Below are 15,279 nucleotides of genomic sequence, written 5' to 3' on the forward strand. Positions count from 1 at the left end.
TGAGTTTTGCAGACAGCAGGGGATGTTTATCCAACATGGAGGGGATGAAAGTACAAACAAAGAGAGACCGTACAATTAATCAGGCATTGCACAGGGCTAGTCTCATTAAAGACAGTCTCCCTGACAAGAATTAATCTGAAGTGACAACCCAGTGAGCTAATTTAGCAAATGGGTCTGGGGCTTGGCCTGGTGCAAATTTCAGGGGTCTGTCTGGCAGATAGAGCTGAGCCTGCTCTGAGGAGGGGAAAAGCAGGAATGTGTTAAGCTGGCTCCATTCTGGCCAGAGCCTGTGCATCAGAAGGTATGGAGGAGACTGCAGCCTCAGGTCTCCTTGAGGGGCACAATGAAGATTAAACTTCCCTACTGCACCAGTACCTTCTCCTCCTTCTCTCTCTCGCAGCCTCAGGTCACAGATGGGTTCCAGCTCATTAAGTACACAGTAATTCTGCCACTATCCCCTGTAACTGTAACCACCAGCCCAACTCAGATCTTTCCTCCAGGATCCAACCTGCTCGCAATGTTAGATGGCTTTTCGTTTCTCTTTAATGTAGAGCAGAGCTCTGGGAGGAGATAAAATACACAGAGAGAAACAAGCAACTTAAAAGGCTTTTTATTTTTTAAGCAAAGATCTGGTTTGGAGAGGCTGCTTTGAATCCCCAGGCAATGAAAAACATTTCACTTGGCGTGCAGTGCCTCAGTGTCTTTCTATGCTGTAAGAATACATGGAAGAAAAAAAGCTGACTAAACAAATAGCCCCAAAGCCTCATGGCATCTGCCCACAACCAGAACATTCAAGGCTGTGGACTCGAAGTTCACTGGCTAAGGTGAAGTAAGGTGTTCAGCATTTGGATCAGTTGCCTTGGAGCAAGAAAGGAAAAACCTCCCAAGCCATCAATACAAAAGTCTGAGGACCCTGCCATTCCTCAGTGGGGATGTCTTCCCCTCTGAATTGCCACTCAACACAATGGCCACTGCCTAAGGTGACCTGACCGATGCACTCTGGGAAATAACAGCTTATTTGCTAAAACATATAATAGAGGCTTACAAAAACCTTGCTCCACGCTGCTATTGTATTCGCTTTGCCTGGGTCAGTAGCTCCAAGCTGTCAGGCTGTTTATTTGGTTTTAATTGAGAGTTAATTCTTATTCTACTGGAACTCGTACGTCTGCTGCGCCGCTCAGCCTGCTCCACAGTGTCGAGAACAATCAGCTCCTGTGGAAATGCAGCTGCCCATCTTGCTGGGAGCCCCCATGCATCGCTTAGGAAACCAAATTCCCCCAGACTGCTTGCAATCCCCCCAGGAATGCCCAACCAGCCCTCAGAAGCTGTTGAACAGGAAGAGTTGGATGTGCCACAGCACCAGCCAATTAATAAGCAGCACTTTTACTCTCACGCAGCCCCATTTTCAGCAGCTGCAGCAAGCAAATTTAATTCAAGGGTTCCCAGGTGCCTTGCAAAGCATCCTGCTACTTGGGGATCTTCACATTACATACGCCAAGAGCTCTTCAAGCAAACCAGAGAGACTGAAATGAAAACTAGCAAGCCATTTTACAACCAGTGGGCATCCCAGCTGGTCGCCCCTTGGATTCCAGCACAGCAAGAGTTAATCCTCTCCAGACAGCCCCTCACAACCCGAAGACTGCAGGCTGCTTCTGCTACATTCATCCTTAAGATGCTGAAGAGCACCTGCCATGACCACTGAGGCTGAGGAGCTCCCAGGGTTGGAGGAGAAGGTGGGCTGGCTGGCTGGCTGGGTAAGCTTTCATCAGCTTGATGCTGGCAACAGATCAGCCACGTCTGGCCACATGTAAGGCCCGTTTTATCTGAGGAGAATACTCCAATCCTAGCTCTCTAGGAGGATTTTTCATGCCACCACAGCTAGTGCCTGGAAGCCAGCGTATCCAGTGAGGAGTGTGCACAGACAAACAGCAGCTCCTCATTCAGGAGGACAAATCCCCTTTCTTAAGAGCTCTCCAGCCAGCAATACTTCTAAGCTTTTGAGATTTTCACAGTTATATTCAGTAATGTTACTATGTTATGCGGTCCAGTGACAGAACAGCGGGATATAAAGCTTAGCCCAGGTGCCCCAGCACGAAGAAGGTGCGACAAAGCAGTAAAGCCTGTGGGACATGGAAGAGAGTGATGACACAAGGGAAAGGGTGAAAGGCCAGGAGGTGTCATAAGGCTGCTTGGAGTCCAAGTGGGACATCACTGGGAAAAGACCAGGAAGGCAGGACAGGAGCACAGAGGCAGATCTGAGAAGCGGCAGGTTGGAGATGAGAGGGGATGTGATCCTCTGGGAGAAAGAAATAGAAAAGGTCTCAGTGAGACCTCATTATGGCACATGGAGGCAGAGACCTCATCGTGAAATACAAGCATCTTCATTGAAGGAGGCAGTACCATGAAAGCTTTTTCCAGAGTTTTTCCCACTTGTGCTTGACAGAAGTGGGAACAAAACTCCCCTGTTTAGTCCTCTCTCTGCCCTCCCTTATTCAGACCCAAGCCACCACGATTACACCAGCAGCCATTTCTAAGAATCTGCCCATACATGAGAGATGGCTACTGCAGGGCCACAGTATAACATTCCTCTAAAAGACACCACTCAATAGTCACAACTATGTGGTGATGCTGCAAAAGAAACATTAACAGCAGTAACCGATGGGGTATGAACAAAACCAGGGGGGAGGGGTTAAATTTGCACAGGCATTCAGCTTTATTTCATAACTTAAAACAGAAATGTGATTTTCCCTTTTCTTGATCCCTTTCAGTAGGAGCTCAATAGGGAACAGATCCAAGATTACTTCCAGGCACTGTGCAAAAGGGAAAAAACCTCAGCATCACAGGAGAAGGATAAAAATCACAAATTAGTTCATTGAGTTGCAGTGCTGATAATAGCGAATCTCAGCTAAGAGAGAAGGGGTACTATGACAAACTGCCTTCATTATTAGAGGCTCCCCTGTGTCCTGTATTATTATTAAGGACTGACAATGTGCTCCACATGGTTTGAGTAACAAACAAAGGCTGTCCCACCCCAGAGAGCTCACAATCAAACTGAGACATAAAACCGGAGCCTACTGTGCAGAACTAGAGGAAAGAGGCACTTGGATCTTTTTAATTATTTTGTTTTCTATCTACAGTAAACAAACTTTTCCTTGCAAAACGCATTTGTTTCCAAGCTACCACTGAATGGCAAGAACCACCAATTTTAAGTGTCCCCATTTTTAAAAAATGTTGAACACAGGCACTTTGCTGAACATGGATGAAAGTACCTGGCAATCCTGCTAGGTTAATGTGCTCTTTAAAAACATCAGACTTTTTCCCCTAACCTTCTCCAACCAGTGATCTCTTGAGATTTCCCTCAGTTCTCTCCCCCCGGCCCCAGTATGATTTCTCTTCAGACTCAGAAACTTTGAAACCCACTTCTCTTCCCCTGCAGAGTTCATATAGTCCAAATAGCTTCATTACTGTGACAGTATGAAAGCCCTTCTGCAACACAAACAGCCAATGAATTTTTCCTGCAGTTCCTGCCTGGAGAGCTCTTCAGCTTATTCCCTTTATTTCATACAAGTGAGGAGGACGGAATTCCACTCGTTTGAGCCTTTGGCCTATAAAATCTACAATACCTACTAATGACTGTGAGCTTTTGTTCACATTAAAACCCCATTCAAAACACTGAGCATGAACAGTCTGATGGGAGGCAGCAGGGTTTTGAAAGCCCTCGATCATACCCAACACCAGACGTAAAAATCAACACTGAGCTGTGCACTTGTCCTGTCTCTTCCATTTGGTGGGGAAGGTGCAATACCATCAGGATCTGGCAATTTCATCACCTTTAGCTTTAGCTTTAGCTTTAGCTCAAGGAGACACTGATGTAACTACCTCCTGAGAGGTCCTCTTCCCAAGGGCATGCACTGAGGCTCTAGAAGAGCTGACCTTACCTGCCGGACTTCCAGACGATACTTGAGGATGGGATCCACAGCATTGGGCTCTTTCTGCGTCCACTGCAAGACGTAAGAGTAATTCTTGGATTGCTTCTGGCTCAAGGTGGGGTTGGGAGTATCATAGTAAAACTCTGGGCTATAAGCTTTTGCTGGAGGGAAAAAAAAAAAAAAAGAAAAAAAGAGGGAGGAAAGTAAGAGAAGAGTGGGATCAAGAGAAATGTAAATCACAAAGAGGCGTGGTGAGAGTGGAACAGCTCTGCTTGCCTTTGACATGACATACACCTTTACAATTACAGCTGGTGTTGCACTGATGTGCCATCATTTTCTGTGAATTGCTACTGATTTCACAGCTTAAACTACTGGGAAGGTTATCAGTCCTGCAACACCAGTGGGGCATGACTGAGACCAGGGAAGGTGGGAACAACTTCAGCTCTCCAGGTGGAACCAGCTCTCATCTTTTCTCTCTTGCTTTGTAGTTCAGATTGAGCTTTAAACTGGCACTTCTCCTGTTTCATCTGCTGCTTAACAGACTCTCCTGCTAACAAACTCTGAGGAAAGACCAATCAGCCAGTAGGTCATAGGAAAAGTGTCATTTATCACACAGGGACCATGGCCTTAAAAAGGAGACCTTGCTCCTTCTGCATCTCCCCTGCCTTGGCAACACAGTGCTCTAGCCTCTTTGTAACATGACAGTCAACTCCGCAGCAAAGGGGATGCTGACCTCAGCCTGGGTAAAAACAGCGGGAGCTTTTGCAGGGGTAGAGATTTCTTTTCTCAACCTACATCTCCCCTTAAAAACAGAAGGCAGCAGGAAGAAAGGAAACACAGGACAAATGATACACCAGAGAGAAACTGAAAAGGGTCAGAGAAGGAGGGATTTCCTATCATTTCCCCAGCCACTGTTGTCCTGAACTACCAAATAGGATTCAAAGGGTACTGCTATGCAGCTCAGCAGCTGGTGGACTAATGCACAGAGCCCAGAAGCAGCTCAAGGTCTTACCCATAACTGGCTGCCCTATTTGAAACTGCCTTCATTTCACCCTGTGCTCTCCAATTTTAGGCAAGTCCTGTCCTGGGCCAGGCAGGAGCTGTATCAGAGCCAAATCTCTCCTTTCTGGGCTCAGGTCCAATGTGGACCTGCACAGACCAGAAAAATGCCTGGGCAGCAATGGATGAGGGAGAGCAGAACAGGCATAAACACCATCTTTCCAGGCAGTCTGCTACACCTTTTCACTTGAATCACAGGCCCTGCCATTCCGTGTGGTTATAATTAGGCTCGAAAGGATTCAGTGTTTATTTTTTATGAACTCAGATGGATAATATTGATGTTTGTTTCCAAGACCTTTTTTTCTTATTATTTTTATTGACTTGAATTTTTGCACAAGTAAGAAGTTCAGAAGCACCTCAGAGACTAATTGCTGCTTATTCAACTTGTATTGACTGTGGAAGTCAAGCTTCATAATGGATTCCAAAATAAAATCAGAACTGATGATAATCATCATCTTGCATGATATTAATTCCTTATTAATTGACTCCAAGATGGAAATGGAAGCTAGAAAAAAAGCCTTCTAATAGAAATGCAGCACATAAGATACTTTGGGAACTTCTTTTCTGGAAGCTTTTATCATTGCTGGAAAGTTTTGTCTTTTGCTTACAGTTGCTGGGAAGAGCTGAAGGCTATTCACTCCACCTTGCAGGGCTTTTCTGCTTGTGGCTAGTTGGAGAGCAGGTGGTGGTGACCAGTATGTGCTGCCCAGATAACTAACTTACTCAAGGCAAGTGGGTTGGATGTCTCACTATCCTTCCAAAACATCTCAGAAAGCTAATCTCCCATCCATAGACGAAACTAATACCATCCTGGTCAGATTTATGTACTCTGTTTCCAGTACTTCTGAACACATCACAGTCACAAATGAGTCACTGCCTCCCTATCAGATAGAAAGGTTTATGGTCCTACTTTCACAGAGAAATAACAGAAAAAAGAAGAGATGATGCTATTTCCCCTGCTCACCCAGGAAGGCTGTGGCTGATGGGAATTAAAACTCCAGTACTCTTGAGCCCAAGTGCAGCAGTCTAGCTACTGGATTATTTTTCAGGTTGCTCTACAGGCTCAGCAGCTCTAATTGATTTGTAACTGTCCAGGACACAGGCAGAGATATCTGGAACTGAAAAGCCACCATCAGATACCAATGCCTTGGAAATGGAGAAAGGATGCAGGAAAATAAATGCTTGCTGCCTTCCTGATGAGTGCTCTCTAGTGATGAATGTCGCTTTCCGCTGAGGGGATTTTACATCATAGGGCACAGCATGGTACACCAGATGATAATATGTATTTGTTACTACTTCCAGCAAGAAATTCAGATCATGGGAGCATTCTCAAGCTTGAGAGGGACACAGTTTGATGTGGTGGCTCATAGCGGGATATGGTTTACCATCACTTAGTGACAGGAGAGTTGCCAGCATATGAAGAAAGGGTAAAGAGGGCCAAAGTTCTCAAGAAAATCCACTGCCAGACAAATTCCAAGAAATCTCAAGGGGTGAGAGCAAGGTTCTGAAAGGGGACCCAAACAGTAGAAGTGGTTTGGTCTCCCTCATCTCTGAGAGCATCTCAGAGTTAGAGCATACCTGAGCTTCTCCAAACCCCAGAAATACCTGCTTCAAAACCAGGCCTCTCTGGAGGTTATTTATTCTCGTTTGTTCAGCCCTGACTTGAAAAGTATTATAAATTTGCCCTGGACTGAAAACCTAGTATTTTGGCTGAATTTACTGCTTATTAAGGCAACTTCATTGGAGAGCTTTCCTAGAAACTGGTGCACAAGTCAATTCTGGGGTCATGGGAAAAGATTTAATGATCAGCTGGAGAGGTTAGGTCAGACGTGTGGTTTTAGATGCTATAACTCTGCCATCCCTCTTTGCAGTTGCAGGTGCTGGAGAGGAGTCCCATTACAGTGCCTGCTGGATTCACAGAAAACTGTGAGCCACAAATCCACCGAGTAGTAGTACCCATTCCCAGCTCATGTTTGTCCTAGCAGGCATTGTGAGACACAGAGAGAAGACAGAGGGAAGGTACAGGAATACATAATACAGTTTTTGAAGGGGAAATTAGATGGTTTGGAACCTGTTTGGGGGATGTAGAGAGCCTTTCACCCTCCCTTGGTCTATGATACAGGTGGTCCAAGCTTGAAAGCTGATGGCAGCCTCCTGTATCTTTCAGGTAAGTGGTCAAACACTGCTACAATGTACCAGTGGCTGGCACTAACTGCTCCAGGTCCATCCCAGACTTGAAGGACTGCCTGAATGACGGAGGCAGATCTCCCTGTCAGCTTCTGTAAAGTCATCCCATCTGAACAAAGCGCCATGCACAGAGGAGGCAGGAGAGGTTGCCTGTACTAGCGCTAGTTTATGGGGATCAAGCTTCCCACCTCCATGACCACATCCAACAGCTCGCTCCAGTGTGCACTCTACGACTTACCAGACACCTGGAAGAGGCAAGTGGAGACCCCAACGTCATTGGAAATGCTGCACTCATAGCTACCGCTGGTCTCCCGGCTGACGCTGTCCACCTTCAGCTCCGAGTAGTCCTGCTGTTCTGTCAGGGGCTGTGCCAGAAGGGTCCCATTGAAGCGCCAGACAGAGGTGGCCACCTTCATGGGGCTGCCCTTCAGCATGGTGCAGCGCAGGGTGACGCTGCGCCCCACGCCCTGGCGCACGTCCTGGAAGGCTGGCTCCACCACGGGGGGGACTGGAGACCGAACAGAGCAACAGACAAGGATGCCGTCAGGGAAGAGTGCTCTCGCTCAGCACGGTCACCCTGGACTTGTCTGAGGAGACAGGCACTTACAATTTCCATAAGGATATTTATTTTCTAGCACGAGCCAGGCTTCATCAAACCAAAAGCAGCAATAGTCATCTGACATCTCTTTCTGATTAAGCTGGGGCCACCTCCCACCTCCTTTCCGTTTATTACGTAGGGATGACCTTTAGCAAGTACTCATCCCACAGTCAAGACACTTGCTTGGAGGAGCTACCAAACCCTGCTCTTTCATGTGAGAAGTGCAACTCCAGCAGCTGAGTGACACAGCTTGGATTCAACCCTCAGATCGTAATCAGAATAACCGTAGTCCTCACAGCCAGCATAAACTGCACTCCCTGAGCAGGCAGCTATGCTCCCCAGCAGTCACATTCATGTTCTTCTGGTCAATGTCCACTAAGGTTATCAGAGACACCATATTCAGATAGAAGGATACGCACTGGCTGTCCCCACAGAGCACAGACCTGAAGGGGTGAGAGGGCCTCACCTGTATAACACATCAGGGACTGGCTACAGGGATCCTGGGGCCTATTATTATCTCTAGCAAAAATTCCCCCACACTGGGAGGCGAGCCACGTGTCTCCATGTCAGCTTCTCTGCCAGTAGTGTAAGAATGCCAGTAGTGTAAGAATGGTGATCTCCTTAGCAAAGAGAGGCTACTAAGTCTTGTTCTTTAGCACTTGTAAAAATGTACATGAACCTCATGTTTTGGGCATGGTTGGGGCTGAGCAAGGAGAAAGTCTGGATTTGTATTTCTTGGGCCACCCCTTATTTAATGCAATGGCAGAGCCATCTGATGGACATGTTTCACTTGCAGTAAACTCTTAATTAACACACTACATCATGGGAATAACCAGAAGCTCTCACTCTAAAATGAGAAAAGCTTCCTGAACACAAAACAGCTGTTTGTCCAAACGTAGAAGAGAGAAAACAGATTTATAGCAGCTCCAGAACAATCATAACTCACCTTTTCCAGGTTCAAAGCACCTGCTCTTCCACAGACTTCTGTGCTCGACAGATCTACAAAGCACCTGCCTCCTCTGAAAGTCTGCAGCGCTGCTATGCATAGCCAAGCCCCAAAACCTGCCACACAGCATCTGCAGCACCACAGACACAGCTCCACCAGCAGCCACAGGTCACACAGCATCCCTGCTGTCCTGAACACAGCTGTACCCAAACGGCTCCAGCACACTAGTCTCTCCCCTCCCATAGCCTGATTCCAGCAAGACCCACATATACAGCTCTGTAACACTAGCAACATCTCCATCTACACTACAGATGAAGGTGGTTATTGCACCACCCCACAGGTCTGCATGCAGTGTCCCTCCTCCCAGGGGAGGGTATGCATCTGTGGGTACACAACATACAAGGATCCCCTCCACCTGGCAGCCCTTGTTTAACAGTAGCTGATTGTTTTCTAGGCACTCATTCTCAACTCTGAGCCACTGGGCCCTTTGCTGCATTTAAGTGGATTAAAAGCAGCCCTTGACTGAGCTCACGTTGCCGTGCTGAGTGGCATGGTCAGCTCGTTACAGATGGCTTTGCTAGCAATGTGTCTCTGCAGGTGCTCCAAGTACCGACTTGCCTTTGGCTCACACGTCTCCCACCTCACGGTGAGAATAATGTGAGAAGTTGTTTGATTAGACCTAGTGCCACGAATGTGTCATCTCCATCCCTAGCTGCTACCCTGTTTCTTGGGTCACATCTGCTTCTTAATTGAACCTGGTGGGGTCTCACATTATAATCAAGGCCAGCTGGTGATGTAGAAAAAAAAATACAACAAACCAGCGAAAGCAAGGCTTAAAAAAAATTGCACAGCAGCTCCAGATGTACTCAAAGCAATCTATCTCATAAGGGGAGGGAGAGCAGCTTCCCTCACTGCACCAAGCAATGCCTGTGCACAGAGCTGGAACAAAGGAAGAGAAAAAGTCTGAAATTGGACAAAGTGCCCCCTACAAGGACACATGCTGCAAGAAAAGTACCCCCCTGGGCATCACTGAGGGCATGTTTAGGGCTGACAAAGGAGCAGGGCTGGGACAGTCCAGATGCTTCCTTAGGTCACAGGAACATCAGAGCAGCCAAGGATGTAGAAGATATTTAATCTTCTTCAGTGGGAAATGGGATTTAACTTGATTTGCACTGGAACAGGCTCTGGGCCTATGTTATCATCTTGCGAAGGAATGTGTGAAAGTGCCTATACAATAAAAACTGATTACATTTTCTCCTCTTGTCTCTGGCACTAGGAAACATCCAACAAGCATTAACTCTGCAGGTAGTCCTGGAGCCCCTGGGTTTTCTGGAGAAAGAGCTGAAGAAGGTCAACCCATCACTGCAAAGGATGCAGTACTGTGGCAAGGGCCTGCTATTCCTGAAGGCTGCCAGTGGATAATGAAATCAAAGAAAGGTCGACAGTAATTACAGAGTCAGACATCAGCTCTAGTCTCCAATGCCTACTGGGCAGCCCACACCTCTTCAAGTTGTACACTTGAAGAAGTGTGGGAGACCCACCACCAAGGCAGGGAATCAGTCTTCAAATCCTAGCAGATAACAACACAGCCTTTTCTCATCCCTGGCTTAAATGCAAAAGAAAGCTTGTTTAAATGAATCGGTGCTCTGACTCCCCACAGCTGGGAACTGAACAGTTCCAGTACAACTGAGATGGTGACTGTCTAGGAGCAGAGACCTCCAACATGACTCCTGCACAGACACCTTTAGGGAGCTGCAGGAAATGATGGTTATCCAAGTGCCTCTAATACCCACAGGGAAGCAGCATCCCTGCTGACTATAAGGCAGCAGTTACCTGGCTATTTTAGCTCACTAAGCTGCCACGATTCTCTCTGGGGAGTTTTTAGCCCAGTTCCAAAGGTGGGTCCTTGTCCAGAGGCTCCTCAAATGCCTTTCTGTATCTCCACTGAACTCCAGTGCATGCAGCTGAAGTGCTCTTTTAAGCAGTAGCCATGTTGCCACACTTCAAGGAAGAGGTAAAAAACCTCTCTGCATATACAGGGCTTCAGGATCCCCTGGTAAGAAACACAGCAAATACAGACGATTACTGTTTTCTCTCAGCACACAACTTATCTCTAGAAAAGCTAGCTTGCAGGAGGAGTGCCAAAAGGGATGAAGACAGCAGTGCATTACCATTCTAGGCAACATTGAAGGAGCAAGGCTTCTCCAGCAACCTTGTTGAAATGCGGCTGCTGTAAAACACAAGCCAGGGCAGGCTGCCTTTGCAGCAGAATTAGCTCGTTAGGAGCAGATCAAATCAGCTGAACACAAGCAACCTACTCCAGCGTGCCAGGCACCCTAAGGCAAACCCAGGCTGTAGGCAAGCTCCCTTGCTGTGAGCCAGAGCAGATGCTCTGCACTGAAGGGTTGCTAAGCTAGCACAGTGTTCACAACAATGAAGGGCAAGAGTGAGGGAAGGAAGTACAGCAGAGAAATGTCAAGTGTCAAGGGGCATTGTTTTGTGCCTCAATAACCTCTTATTTTCTTGCTTTCACTAGAAATAACCAGGATTGCAATTCTTGTCCTGCTAGATGGGTGAGAAGTGCACTGGCTATTGAGCTGTGGTCAAGTCTTTAAGTATTTGTTTTAAGTCTGTTTTTATTTTAGCCTTGAGGAAGGGAGACATGTACTTCCTTACAAGACCCAAAATGCTTGCAGGAGAGACCACAGCCTATTTGCACTGTTACTGTCCTGTCCTGCCTGGGCTCAGCTCAAGAAGGGGTACTCAGCGATCCCTGCAATGCTGTCTGATTGTTGCAAGTTCCCATCAAAATCAGATGTCTCCAGAAGGCAGAGACGCTTCTTTCATCAGCAATGAAGTCAGAGCATTCCAGGATGGCAGTGATGTACTATGGAAAGTTTTTCACTTCTGGGGTAAATACAGAAGGGGGGAAAAAAAGAAAAGTGAAAAAAATTTTTCATTTTAAAAATGGAGATGATGTCATGAGGCTGCTCAATCTGATATGGATGAAAGGCAACAAAAAGCTCATATTGGACTGATGCACAGAAAACAGTGACAAGCTTAAACACAAACCATTATGTGCAGAACAGGGGAACACTGAGTGAACAGACCTTGCATTAAGAGCTTGGGCAAGGATTGAGAACACTGCAAATCCTAAACATCACAGTACAACAGTACTGTGCAGTACACATGCAAAGTCTGTTTTCCCACTGTAGCTTGAGAACTGTGAACAGCATATCCTGGTCAATTCCCAAATGCTGGTTCATTTTGAAGGGGCTGTCAGAGCTGAGGACCTCACTCATAACCTGCTTTCTGACTCACAGGCAGCTCTTTCTGCCCTGTAACCACCCTGACCAGCAGCTGATAACAACCATCTCTGTAGGTGGTCAGCTGTCCATGTTGTACTGGTCTATGGAGCTGCCATGGGCTGCTGCACTCTCATTTTTCTACAGGGATTTACTTCCCACAACACTTTCTCTGCTGTGAGGAGCACTGTGGTGCAGCAATGTCCAGGCAAAAAAAGAGGCACAAGCAGAAAGATGGCCAGCCTGAGGTCACATGAACCAGCAGCATCAGACAGAAGCAGCACCAAGACTCCTATATCCTGACCCACTCTTCAGTCCTTAGCTCAGGCTTCCTCCCCTGTGAAAAACACCCTCTACTCTACTCCCCAGAGTCAGTCATCATTTACATTTTTATTTAAATCTAGAAAGTGCAACATGTAACACAAGTGATGAAAATAGCAAGCCTTGCTAGATTAGAGTGCGCTTTATTTTCTGCTCAGTTCTCATCCCACTCTGCTGATGACTCCCTCCAAGCTTAGCCATGAAATCACAGTGGCAACAGAAGTCCTGCTTGTAGTCTTCATTTTATCTCACCTGTGAGAGCTAATTGACCACTCACTCACTGGATCAACATTTCAAAAGACACAGATAACCTGGTATGAAAGACTGCACTTCATAGTTAGTTACAATTATTAGCTGTGTTTCATTATCCAAAGTGGCTAATGACAACAGGCAGTAATTCTCTCTCTGGAAAGCAAATCAGCACAGGCTGCTATTAGGGCCTTATGAGACCATTATGACCCCATCCAGCAGCCATTTAAATCCTGATAGGTACCACTCCACAGTCATACTAGATGCAGTCTTCCCTAGCCTTCTCTAGGCAACGAAAGTGATCCCAGCAAAGGGTGCCTTCCTTATCCAGCCCCTGGTCCCATCATCCAGCGTAATGAAGATGTCACAGGCATCAAAGATACTGCACCCCTGCTTTCACAGTAGGTAGAAAACGCCATGGTTTCAGCTGCAGGAAAGACCAGAGCTCCCTACCCAAGCAAGTGGGAATCTGTTTTATTGTCACAAGGCTGGGAAATCACAGCTGAGGAATTTTGTTTTCTGCAGTAGCACCTACAGCCCAAGAACACACGAGGCACAAGAAGTCTTCCACTTAGAGACAAATATCCAACTAATATTTACAAGCCCAGCCTCATTTGCTTGTTTCCGAGAGATGATATAATCGAGTAGTTAGAAGAGGGGAGATGCAGGAAGGCTTGCTCAACCTATTTCAGCTAAAAGCCACAATCTCTTTCATCTTTTATGCCTTTTGCCTTTGCACTTCAGTCTCCCCATGTATAAAGAGATAAAACATGTATTTTTTTGTGAAGTGCTTGAAAGCCAAGTCGCAAGCATTGTTATTTCAAACAAAACAAATTTGTTCAAGTACATTTTCTGCTAGACAAGTGGGTGCAGGGACTGGAGAAGCAGAGCTCAGAGCAGAGGCTTAGTTCTGTGCTAGTTGACTGCTTTTAAAAGAAGAGCAGATGAAATGTATTCACTACCAGCTTTGCTGCTTTCCTCTTCTCTGAACTTTCCAAGCCAATTAGCTCAACCAGCCTTCAACTTGTTTTAATAAAGAGGGATTTACTAAAGGATTTCCTCTTCTGCATGACGAGCTGTGCTGATTAATACCAGAGACCCCTAGCTCACTTTACACAGTGCTTTGAAGAAATTCCATCCTGGGTCGGAATTTCCAGACCTTCTGCCTCACAGATATGCCTCCTCAAAAAAGATCTCTCCTAGATATGCTGGAACTCCACTCAGACTCACTGCCCAATTAATTCATGATAACAAAACACTACAAAGACAAGTATTCTCCTGCAGTGTAAAGCCACCTCATTCCCATGCCTCACTTACCTTAAGTGCCTGGTTTCAAAACAGTACACTCCCCTAATTGAAAAAGATAAGTGGGAAAAGAGATGGTGTATGTACAGAAGACACATACACATTTGTATGTGAAATGCATGCTGATAATCCTCCTCCCACACATGTACCACCCAATTAGCAAAGTTATGCACAAGACAAATAAAGAGGGCAAGAGAGTGGGCATTTCAGAGCTAATATCTTCAATTACTGCCAGACCAATGGCATAACCCAAATATAGATTTATTTTTTTCCCACAGACTAACATGAAGATACTGTCTCTAATTTATAGACAATTTTGCTAATTATAGCATGATGAAGCAGGATAATGGCTAGGGTGGATGTGAGATTCTCCTGCCCACTGATACAGAGAAATGATTACTTGTTTTGAGATTTATTTACTTATTTACTTATAGACAACTGCTTAGCAACTTATTTACTTACTTACAGCAAGTTATAGTATTACTTATAGTATTTTTTAATATTGCTAAGATTCCTGCTTGCCCAGACTGTTCTGTGGAATTTTACCAGGGACTACTGTGTTCATAAACCAAAGCAGTTCACTGTGAAAATCTACCAAGAACTATAATGTTCAGCAAAATATTATGGTTTTATCCTTGGGTAACAGGTGTGCTCTAACTAGTTGGAATCTTGGTAATGAGTAAAGATAGCCATATATGGGTGGTAGAAGTTCTGTTGGTTCTCTTAGATAAGATAGATTGAGTAAACCAGCTGAAAAACACTCTTGTTATTCAAGAAATTGGCCAGGAGAATCTGCGCATGCTCTGGGGAAAAAAAACAAGGTGAGAAAGACTGTGAGCCTTCCTCCCAAAGAGCCCCGAAGATGCCCACTAGGAGGCAATGCACAGGTGCAAATATGACATAAACTGTTGACATCAGCCTTTCTAACCAACCCAGCCTTACTCATGCATATGTATGTTTGTGTTATGTAATCCAATGAATATGTATATTCACACTCTTTGAGTTTTTGGTGAAGTGTGCAGTGGGTGTGCAAGCTTTGTGGAGAAATCCCCTTGCACCCCATCACGGGTGTAAACATACCTGCTTTATAACTCTCTCTGAGTTGTAGAGTCTTTTTTCTGCAAATCACCACCCACAAAATGAGAGCCCTCCCATGTGTAGCATTGCCAGACCACCAACTCTCTGCTCAGGTTCTGTCTCTTGTCTTCTAGAGGATAACAAGATGTCAGCTCATACCCATGCATCTGTTACTACATACTTCTGTTTAACAAATTGGGCTAGCAGTGACATGCTGCTCCCAATAGCATATAAATAGTTTAGATCCAAACATTCACTAACAGTCAGCCAATGATACTCTTTCCCCAAAAGCATCCTATATGC

At 45.8% G+C, this 15,279-nt stretch overlaps 1 protein-coding gene across 2 annotated transcripts in view; it reads right to left on the reverse strand.

The window, feature by feature from the left end:
• Window positions 1-15,279, reverse strand: part of MDGA1 (MAM domain containing glycosylphosphatidylinositol anchor 1) — a 159,208-nt gene that overhangs the window by 55,233 nt on the left and 88,696 nt on the right. For both annotated transcript variants that reach the window (XM_026844142.1, XM_026844141.1), the window contains exons 9-10: window positions 7,414-7,683; window positions 3,939-4,090 (exon numbers count right to left, since the gene is read on the reverse strand). In XM_026844142.1, the coding sequence (XP_026699943.1) occupies window positions 3,939-4,090; window positions 7,414-7,683 (422 nt within the window). The remainder of the gene's footprint in view (window positions 1-3,938; window positions 4,091-7,413; window positions 7,684-15,279) is intronic.

The sequence above is a fragment of the Athene cunicularia genome (assembly GCF_003259725.1).
Source record: "Athene cunicularia isolate RWA chromosome 3 unlocalized genomic scaffold, athCun1 chr3_part1, whole genome shotgun sequence".
Taxonomy (NCBI): Eukaryota; Metazoa; Chordata; class Aves; order Strigiformes; family Strigidae; genus Athene; species Athene cunicularia.